Raw genomic sequence first — 11,588 nt, 5'->3', positions numbered from 1 at the left:
CAGAGCTTTGTTCTTACTTTCAGGTTTTGGGGGGCGTTACTCGTCAATCCTGCTCATATCACAATCTAAAAAGACCACAGTTAACTCCTCAAAATGATCGATGCTGCTCGACAAAAAATATGCTTCAAGTAACAGATACAGATTGTTTTTAGGTAGAACCTAGACCAAAAATGGAAACATTGGTGACTCCCGTGACCGAATTGTGACTACTGTCAAACATATCATACCGAGGACTTCCTGTTCGGACCGTGGGACTTCTTCTTGCAACTTGCGCTGGCACACACGTTCTTTCTCAAATTCAGAATACAATCATGACGTATTATTTGGCATATAAATGTCAACCAGGTACTGATTGAAAATTACACAAATAATACGTTGAAAAAGCGTTTCTCTAGGAAGGTTAGCACTATCTAAGAAGAATGTTTCGATAACGATGAAGTCCGGAAAACCAGCAGACTTTTAACAAAATCCATGATTCAATTCCAGAAATTCATTGCGCTCTTTTTCTATTTTATTATAGACATAATCATCCATCATAAACAGGGCGCTTTATGGGCCGGTTGAATCATGGTCAATTGACTTATTAAGAGGTGGCGAAGGATAATTTTGGTGGAATAGACGCGTGAGTTGGCCCTCAAGATCTCGCGACCTTACACTATTGGACTTTTTGTGGGAATATGTGAAGTCTCTGGTCTATGCCTATGAGCGACCGACGGCTCTTGATTTATTATAAGCCAAATCTTTATAACGCTTTTCTGTGCTGTCTGCTCATTGCCGCAAATTTGAAATAAAACACAAATGAGAATGAAATATTTCCAGTGGTTAGTGCCATCTGTGTGTGACTGTACAAAATATGGACGAATTAAAAATCATCCATGTGACTTAACTCTATGCGGTCGGATGTCTGCTCTCAGTCACCACAGCAAAGAATCATATTGAATACTTTATTCATCCATGTGATAGTTTACACTTTTTCTGAAAGAATTTTGATGTCTAGTGTATCTGTTCATGAATAAATACGGAGCTTCTATGAATAATAGATAACAGTACTCGGTATAGCATCATATTTTCTTATCGAAATTATGAATGCATTGAATTTTCTTGTTGATAAAAGTATTCGAATCACTTTCATTTGGATTCCTTCCAATTGCTCTATTCCTGGTAATGAGAGTGTGGATACACTCGCAAAGATGGGTGGTATGCAGGGCACAGTTTTTGAAAGACAAATAGCGTATCGGGAATTCTTCTCCATTTCCCGACAGCAGTCACTCACCAGTTGTCAAAACCAATGGAACAGAGATGAGCTTGGAAGATGGCTATACTCTATTATCCCCAAAGTTTCAACAAAAGCCTGGTTTAAAGGGTTAGATCTTGACAGAAATTTTATTAGAACTATGTCCAGATTGATGTCCAATCATTCTGCGCTAAATGCGCATCTCTTCCGCATAGGTCTTGCTACTAACAATTTATGCAATTGTGGTCAAGGATATCATGACATCGAGCACGTTGTTTGGTCATGTAATGAATTTTGCAATGAAAGAGTTTAAATGGTTGCCGATTTAGAGGCTCAAGGAATACACTCACGCATGCCAGTTCGCGATATCTTAGCTACTCGCGACCCTAATTTTATGTTCCCCATATATGTCTTCCTAAGAAGCGCTAGTGTTATTATTTAGGTCACATCTCCTACTCCCACTGTCCATTCTCCCTTCCTTTCCTATTACACATGCAGAACTTAGTACCCGTTGAGATAAGATCATTACAGGAGCTATTAACATAACAAGGAGGCACTCACTACCAAAGGATACCGTTGCTACATCAACTGGCGATATAATTGTTACGACCCACCACAGGCACTGTTCCAGACAAGGATAATACCGACGAGGCAACGAACGAATAAATTATATTTTTTTTATATTGCACTGTAGTTTTAGCTAATTAGACTTAAGTTAATAATTATGTAGTTATAATATATTCAAATAGTTTTAAAATGTATTGCTTGATGGTGGCTCTTTATTCACTTGAGCCTAATTAAATCAATAAAGGATAAAAATTGGTATGGACAAAAAATATTAGTGAAGAAGAATAAGACAGGGTTTCGACTCAAAATCCGAAGTAAAATTCCCTGATATTCCCTAATTTTCCAATCATTTTCCAGAAAAGTTTCAGACGTAGACAACTGGAAAATATATGTAAATGCTACGAAGATTCAATAAGCTAGAACAAGTAAATTATAAACGTTCGTCGATATCTTCCAATTAATGAAATTTTGTTGTTCTCAGCTTGAGTTAGATGACCCTACAGCTCCGAGACCAGTGGACTGGACTTCCGCCTCTGACATGTTTGCTCATGTTCGCCAGGTACTTTTTCACTGTTTGGCCGGTTGCACCGACCTCCCGCCCAAGCGCACGCAGAGTTGTAGCCACTTTTCCCTCGATCTTCCTCTTCAGTCTCCTTTGGAGCTTCTTGTCGCTCAGGGTCGTCCGGAACAGGGCTCCCTTTCGATGCTGTGATTGTTGTCCAATAGTGCCAAGATGTTGTAGATGCCGGAACGGGCCTATCCGGCGTCCACAAAGTGCCGCCCAATGTCCGTTTTCGACGCGGTGGGGTACCGTTATTAAACGCGCACACTTCTGAACGAAGTAGCTTCACTGTTTTCGCCATCACGATTAGAGTTCGACTGATAGAGCTGTCAATTTTTTTTCTGCTGACTCATGGGTTACTATGATTGCAATTTTTGTCCATTTTTTTAAATGCAAACGTTAATTGCCGATTTTTTTCATTCCAAATAAAATACATTTTTTTGTAAATACAATGAACATATAAAGGTGGGATGTACATCATTTGAAAGCCTAAACTTTTAAGTTGTGGAATATTTTACGAACAAATTTTGATCTTGATGTGTGTGGATGTAGTAGACAAACATATCGAGAAGAAATCTATATAAATAAAAATGATTTGGTGTCCGTTCAACACGATTTTACTCGAGAACGGAATAGTGGATTGGATTAATCCACTCGCGTAATATCGATCACACAATTTCAAGTTTATGTTCGTTGTCAAGATGACATTTCACACCAACAAAATATTTTGCTGTTTTTTGTTTGTACCATTCAGTTGTGAATTACAGAGTGTCAGCAATGGAAGTCAACAAAACGAAAACTCGGTGCATTTTACACTTTTTATTTGATAAAGGCGAAAATGCAAGCTAGGCCACTGAAATTGTGAATAGTGTTTATGGTGCCGATACAGCTAATTACGTGCAATTTTGGTTTCGTCGATTCCCTTCAGGCATTTTTTATGTTGAAGATGCACCTCGCACAGACAGGTCCGTTGTCGAAAATGTCCATGAAATCACAGAAATAAATTAAGTTGACCGGCGCACTAATCGTAGCGTCGTCCATGAGCTTAAGATCGACCATAAAACAGTTTTAAACCATTTACGCAAAGCTGGATTTAAAAGGAAACTCAATGTTTGGATGCCACGCCAATTAACACAAAAAACATGATGTATTGAATTTTCATCTACGAAGTCTTGACAAAACGGAATGAAATCGACCAATTTCTTAAACCGATGGTGACTGGGGATGAGAAACGATTCACATACGACATATATTATTGTACGAAAACGATTGTGGTCAAAGCGCAGTGAAACAGCTCAAACGTTGGCCAAACCAGGACTAACGGCCAGCAAGGTTCTACTGTGTATTTGGTTGGACTTGAAAGGAATAATTTATTATGAATATCTACTGTCAACAACTGAACCGTTTGGAGTTTGGAGTTCGACGAAACTAGAAACGTCCAGAATTGGCCAACAGAAGAGGTGTTGTGTTTCATCAGGACAATGCAAGGCCACGCACGTCTGTAGTGACTCACTAGAAACATCGGGAGCTTGGTTGGGAAGTTTTAACGCATCCACCAAGCGATTATCACCTTTTTCTCGCATTGCCAAACTTTCTGAGTGATAAGAAATTGGGCTAAGAGAAGTTCTTAAAAATCAATTACTAGAGTTTTTCGCCCATAAGAACCAAGACTTGTTTGAGAGAAGCATTGAAAATGTGCTCCATACTTTCTTAACATAATTACTTACGTTTGAGGGATTTTCTTGCAATTCTATTTTTAGCAAATCAACTTCTTTCGTCCACCATTTAACGCATTTGTGTTTATCTAAAGTGTGTAGCGTATATTGCCAACATGATTACAGTACATAATAGTTCATACAATGCAATTATTGTTTGTATTTGAATAGCATTCGTTAGATAGAATAGAACCGCTGCATGGGTGCGATGTAATCGTAATCAGTTGCGACTTACCTGTACTTTATCAATGAAAGTTAAGTTTGATATAAAAAAATAAACGGTTATCCTTTCTTACGACCTAAGAGCAGTAAACTGATGGAACACATCCAATATATGTGGATCGATGTCGGATGTAAACAGAAGGCTCTCCAGTGTGCTGCTGTACTTCTGCACTTGTTCATGGTGCTAAAATTCAGAACGAATAGTGAACAAGCAGTAGAATAAAAGCAGAGCGCCATCCAACTCACCAGCATGAACACCTGTTGCAACCGCCCGACTGTCCAACGGTACCAGTCCGTATCATAGTCCCGCCCGTCGGTGTCACACTTCACCAGATGCTCCGACAGGATCATAATGAATCGCTGGAAAATAATCAAAAACAATCGCTTCTGATCGACGAAAGCCGCCTCCAATTTCTCCTCCATTCGCTCCACTTGTTCCTCCGTTGGTTTCTCCGCGTCATCGTTGTTGGGCTTCTTTCGGCGACGAGGCGGTGCCGGGGCACCACCACTTGCCGTCGCTTCCTCTTCCGAGTCGCTCGAAGATGACTCGGCATTACGGTCCAATCTCTCCTTGGCGTCGCTCAGTTCTTTGCCTACATTTGATAGTCAATTGTTGAGAAAAGTATGTTTCTGTACAAATCTAATTTCTTACTTAATTTTGTGACGTGTTGATTCATCTTCTTAATCGTCAGGTGCAGAATCTCCCACAAGTACATTTTGGTGAACTCGCCAACCATTTCCTTCGAGAAGACCCAAGTTGCCACGGCCGAACATTCGACGATTTGCGTCTTTAGCAGCTTGTCAATGATCACCACCATCATCTGCTGATGCGAAGACCACAACTCGAACACGTTGTGCAGAATGCAGATCTGTGCTTCCTCTGTCTCGGCCAGTGACTGTCGGAGAACAAAAACCGAAATAAACAAAAAACAAAATCAAAGATCAAACCGATTGTTTCCCGACTCCCACGGTAAGATGAGTAAAGGCTGATAGCTGAACCGACCTTGAACACCATGTGGAACTTGGAGATCGCCGCGAATGTGTGGGAAAAACTCTTGGAGCCCAGATTCAATAGCGTCTGCACAAAAACATCGATCTTGAGCGGATTGAAGGTCGATTCGACCATATCGTTCTCGGAAGTCTCCCGTGGATTGGGCAAATCCTTCAGTTCGTTCAGCACGTCCTCCGGGGTGCACTTCTGGCGGATGGCAACCACCAGTTTGTGGGCCGTTGCCGTTCCCGGGAGCGAGGCTGGAAATAACGGAGAAAAAAAAACAAAACAGTGCTTTTAATTAAACAATTTTCATAGATCTTGTGGAGCTGCGAAAAGTGAAAAGGTGTTATAATATGCCATATTTGCACGCTTCAGCGAGTCCTCGGGCTCGATGATCGACGAGAAGGATAGCTGTTGGCGCTAATGGTCACGTTATTACGCGATAAATGCTACCTGAACGGGGAGAAGAAAGTCTCACTTTTACTACAAACCGTGTGCAACATAACAACATACCAAACTAGTGACCATATCTGCGTGGAAAAATCAAGCGAGCCCCTCCCAGGGGTGGGATGCCTCGCTCTCTGTGTAAACACAAACACAGCAACATTGAACAATGTTCAAGCGTCCGAGCGATATGGAAAAATCATGTTCGAGCTACTCTTACAAAAAAAAAATATCTCGCGTAGTGAAGATTAGGAGAGTTATGTACATGAAAACCATGTAAAAAAATCTTTTCGGTAATCATTCTGTTTCGAATTACAACTCTCAGTCGAGTTTCCAACATCTTCCAGGTATCTCAAAGACCATTACAAACGGTTCCATTAGTTTCCTTGAGTCAGACTGACTCTCCCCTTGGAATGGATGTATATTTAGACAGGTGAACACTCACTATTTCAACGTGATTTGTGGCCGTCTTCGTATTAAAGTCAACGATCAAGTCCGTAATTATCGCTTATCGAATAATCGACCGTAAAACCAACGACCTTGGGAGGGGTATGCGAGCATGATACGGAAAACCGTTGGTATGAAAAACGTCAGTTTGAATATGGTGAAGTAAAGCTGTAAAAAATATGTCTGTTTACATCCAATGCCGGACTTGGTTTTTTTTTTGACAGTGAAAAGTATTACTATAAACATAGTAAAAATGAAGGGATCGATGCCGATTTTTTTTCGAGCAATCTCTTTCCCCTGTTTTTCTTTTTGTTGTGATGTAACATCGAGAAATCGCCGCGTTCCAATGAATAGGGTCCAGTAGCCCTCACCAATCTTATTACACTGGAGAGAGACCAAATAGAAAAATTTCAAAAATATCAGCGATAGGGTTATTTTATTCTGAAAAATAAGCCCATAGTTAATTCGGAACCTATTTTAAGAAATAGCCCTATTCGGAATGCATAAAGGCATTGTCCTTATCATCCATAATCGAATCAAATGTAATTCTTATGAGTTCATTGGAAATCTTCCAGATCAAAAGTTTCCTAATGACTTGACGTAGTGGCACTCAAACTCTCCAGACAAAAATGCACCTTCTGAGAAACAGATAACAATTGTAGACAATTTTCTAGAACGACTCAGAGCATACATTCTTCTTCTTCTTCAATGGCACTAACGTTCCTAGAGGAACTTCGCCGTCTCAACGTAGTATTACTTGCGTCATTTTTATTAGTACTTAGTTGAGATTTCTATGCCAAATAACACGCCTTGAATGCATTCTGAGTGGCAAGCTCTAGAATACGCGTGATCACAGTGCAAGTCGGAGGAAATTTCTTTGACGAAAAATTCCCCCAACCAGAACGGGAATTGAACCCGAACCCCCGGCATGTTAGTTATGACGCTAACCACTCGGCCACGGGAGCATACATCTGTTAGCTAACTTATCAAGATTAACCGTCATCTTTTACGAGGGTTCGATAAGTATGAATAACAGTTCAACAATTTTTATGTATATGATTCGACAGTTGTAAAGCAGAATGTTTTTTTTTTTTTTTTATCTGTATTATAGTGATTTTCAACTCATTTGGCTGGTTCGTCACTTTTTACTTCCATTTTTGGAAGAATGTCGGGAGTGAGAATTGAACTCGTGACCTTTAGCGTGAGAGGCATGGATGTTACCACTACGCCAGATCGCCTCCCATAAAAGCAGAATGTGATTATTAATTATTTACATGATTTCACAAACTGTGAATGGTTAAACAACTTCCAAACATTTTAGATCAATCCTGAAATCGTTCCTTTATATTAGGTTCATGCCATCTCCATCTTCTTGGAAGAATCCACGAATTAACATACCTTATCAATATAATCGTACCTCCTTGATGTGGTTTGTGTTTGCCATCAACGTTGCTGTCGACGAATTGACAACAAACTTTTATTGTCATTTGAATGGCGAACAGTTTGATAATAGGAGTGAAAAATATGAATTGAATGATTGTAAAGTTGAAAAGAATAATAGAGTTTCATAGATTTGGATAGGAGAATCAAGTAAATGTTTCATCAAGGGAAACTTCGATGGAATTGAAATCAGATCGAGTTAAAATAGTGCAGGAACAGAATCAAGTTATGACAGTTTGTTAAGCAAACTCACACTACGTGTATCATTCATCAATCAAGAAATCATTGATTTCATCCAAAGACGGCATCAACGGTTTTATCCTGAATTAACCACAATTTTTGACAAGATACAAATCAAAAATTTAGCAATATACGAATTATGAAGAAAAGGAACTATGAAGAAGCAACTCACTAGCCTTCAAAAAACCTATGAAAAATATAAAATTGACTTGTAGCCTTATAAAAGGTCATTCCATGCTCGCAGGGGAAAATGATACTAGAATAAAAATCGCTAACGACGTCTCTTCTTCTCTCTCTCTCTCGGTACAATGGTGGCACCCTTGCACCACCATTGCAAACGTTTTCCATTTCCATAGGGTACAGTGCAAGCACACTAAGTGCTAAGTGGTTATCATAAAAAGGATTTTAATGCGGGTTGAATTAAAAATATTACTAAAAAAGAAAATTGCAGGCAGCTTTGACAAAGCCGAAAAATCTTATGACTTTTGAAGAACATTATTTAAAAAAAAAATTTAAAAAATACGTTTTTGAGAAAAATGAATTTCAATTTTTAAAATAACATTTTTGTCAGCGAATTTTTTTTTTGTGAAAATGACAAGAATTTTGTAGGTATACTAGTTTTAAAGTTATAATTTTTTGTAAAAAATTAAGAAAAAAAATTTGGCTTTTTCCAAATAGTAGTCTAATTATTTTTCGAATATTTCAAGTATGCAAAGTTGCTTAAATGACCCATGTCTTTACACCCACAACGTTTCACTACTATCTGAGATGGTGCTACCAACTCCTAAGACGAGTTGGCATAAAATTCGTCATATTTTTTTTTCTGTATTATAGTGACTTTCAACTCATTTGGCTGGTTCGTCACTTCCATTTTTGGAAGAATGTCGGGAGTGAGAATTGAACTCGTGACGTTTAGCGTGAGAGGCATGGATGTTACCACTACGCCAGATCGGCTCCCAAATTCGTCATATGCCAAACCAATATAAGAGCAATATTAGCCAGCGAAACAAGATACACATTGCAAATAAGCACGCATTAAAGCTTTTCGCATACTTTGTCACATACACGGCCCAGATCGCAAAGGATATATCGATTATGATCCCCTTTTTACTCTTGGGAGTAATTCCAAATGAAATCGACAAATAACAAAACATGATTTTTGATTCGAATGAAAGTGTGTATTCCTTTTGGGTTAGAGGAAATATGAGTTTTCCACAGCAATTGGGAATTTTTTTGACTCAAGCGTAACTTTTGAAAAGGGCGTATCGATTTGAGCAAGAGAAATCTTTGATAAATTATATCTCAAAAACTATGAGTCGTACCGAAATAGTGTCTTAGAAAAAGTTATAGAGTATTGATGGTTGAATATGAAAAAAATGTACACTAAGAAAAAAAAATAGTACTATTTTTTTATTTACAAAATAAAAATTCAATTTGCAATATCCAAAATACATATTTTTAAATTTTTTTAAAATTTTTTTCATATAAATAGAAGTCATGTAGAAGATTTAAAAAATGGGCCCAAGGTGGTAAAATTATTTTTGACAAAATTTGTGGAACATCGAATTTTTAGGAATTTTCGAAACTTCGAATTTTTGTATGTTAGCAATCATTTTTAGCCACAAATTATGAATTCTGATGTGATTTAAAAGATCAGTTTGTATCAAGATAAAAAAGATTTTTTAGTTTCGCTACGTTTTGCATTAACCCACATGTCTTCGAATGTTTCGTAACGTAACTCCTAAACATATGTCTTTACCATAACGAAATGCGATTATAAGCGAATTCATAAAATCTCATGAACATGATGGTATAACACGACAAACATATTTAAAGGGCCTAATTTCTATTAAAAAGACAATAAATTACAAATATTTTTTTTAATATCTCGAGAATGGCTACATTTAGAAGGAGATTGATAAAATAACCTTTTTTGTTTTATATAACATCAGGACTCATAATTTGTGATTAAAAATGACTGCTAACATACAAAAACTCGAAGTTTCGAAAATTCCTAAAAATTCGATGTTCCACAAAGTTTGTCAAAAATAGTTTTACCATCTTGGGCCCATTTTTTAAATTTTCTACATGACTTCTATTTTGTATGAAAAAATTTAAAAAAAAATTTAAAAATATGTATTTTGGATATTGCAAATTGAATTTTTATTTGGTAAATAAAAAAAAGAGTACCAATTTTTTTTCTCAGTGTACATTTTTTTCATATCAACCATCAATACTCTATAACTCTTTCTAAGACACTATTTGAGTCAAATAGTGTTGAGTCAAAAAATTCCCAATTGCTGTGAAAAACTCATATTTCCTCCAACCCAAACGGAATACACACTTTCATTGGAATCAAAAATACAAGTTTTTAAAATCTGCATTTTTAGGACGATTTCATTTGGAATTGCTGTTGGATAACACTTTCCAACTTCATTTTATAATGAGGTGCAATCTTATCACGCATTTATGCAACAGCACCAGTTGCTATGTGAATAGCGTGCTCGTATAAAACAGCCGTGCATTCCAGCCGGCCTTGGTTTTGGATACAATCCCAAGCTGACGATCAGTCTGAGAGAAATATATTTCTGCTCCCATACATACAAACATTGAAAAAGGTACTTTTATTTGTTCATTTCAGCCTTCAGCACTTCATTCTTTCTGCCGAAGATGAAATGTTTTCTGCCATCGCTAGTTTGGGTGTAGTTTGAAACACAAAAAAAATTAAATTAAGTTTAAAAAAAAACATTTTTTTTCAAGGTTTGAAGACAAAAATGTGTTTTTCGGAAAAACTATTTACTTCGACTTTGTATAAAAATCGTTCAAAAATCCGTATTTTGACGTGGGACTACGGCTAACTGGAGTATATGGGGGGTAAAATGAAAACCTAAACAGAGAACATGTAGGAAAAAATGAAAGATTTCGAATGCTTATAACGAAAATTTCTCAATAGATCGGAAAGATGTTTGCATCAATTGATAGGAAATATTTCTACGCATCTATCACAACTGTTATTTTTCATGAGATAAACAATTGAACAACTGTGAAATGTTAAGCGTTATCTAAACGCCCTACCTCCCACGTTTTGATTGGTCCGATTTACGGTTTCCCCAACACAGACTTCTAAACCAAGGAGCCTGGAGGAATCCGCTTTGCAGATACATGCACGTTGGAGGAATTTTTGTTCCATGTTCCAGTATGTTGGCGAAATATGTCCTTTTCTCATTAGTTAGGATAGAAGTTGGGTGTCAAAGAACAAATTGTAGGATGGTTTCAGAGCTTTGATATGATTGATAGTAACAATCAAATTGAATATGAATTTTTGAGATAAAATTAATAATCACACATTAAAAATTACTAGCTCTTTAATTTTTCACTTCCAGAATGTTAGCAACAGAAATGGTTTACATAGCGTACTTTTTAATGTAGAACCAGTTTGAGGCAACAGAGTCCGAAACAAAAAAAAAAAGTTCTATAACTCTGTTATTTTTAAAATTCGAACATATGCTTAGAAAGATTTTTTTCATCAAATATGATCATCTATCACCTACTGAGAGATTCTGGAAAAACATATTTTTTTCGCGTGTGAAAGGTTTTTTGACTTCAAGGAGATGAATCAAAAATTGAGTTCTACTATATTTTCAATAAAAAAACATATATATCATAGATATAACCTACTCATTTTTTGTACTAAAAATAATTCAGTACCAAATGGAACAAGCT

The 11,588-nt window shown here is 37.1% G+C and overlaps 1 protein-coding gene across 1 annotated transcript in view; it reads right to left on the bottom strand.

Annotated features, from left to right (window-relative positions):
• Positions 1–4,147: 4,147 nt before the first annotated feature.
• LOC129778401 (nuclear cap-binding protein subunit 1) overlaps positions 4,148–11,588 on the bottom strand; it is a 51,208-nt gene continuing 43,767 nt past the window's right edge. Inside the window, exons 4-7 of the mRNA XM_055785283.1 lie at positions 5,304–5,551; positions 4,953–5,196; positions 4,547–4,893; positions 4,148–4,484 (exon numbers count right to left, since the gene is read on the bottom strand). Of these exons, the coding sequence (XP_055641258.1) occupies positions 4,371–4,484; positions 4,547–4,893; positions 4,953–5,196; positions 5,304–5,551 (953 nt within the window). The 3' untranslated portion in view covers positions 4,148–4,370. The remainder of the gene's footprint in view (positions 4,485–4,546; positions 4,894–4,952; positions 5,197–5,303; positions 5,552–11,588) is intronic.

This window comes from Toxorhynchites rutilus, chromosome 3, assembly GCF_029784135.1.
Source record: "Toxorhynchites rutilus septentrionalis strain SRP chromosome 3, ASM2978413v1, whole genome shotgun sequence".
Classification (NCBI taxonomy): Eukaryota; Metazoa; Arthropoda; class Insecta; order Diptera; family Culicidae; genus Toxorhynchites; species Toxorhynchites rutilus.
Note: the sequence above shows the minus strand (reverse complement) of the source record. Positions and strands in the feature narration are given on the sequence as shown.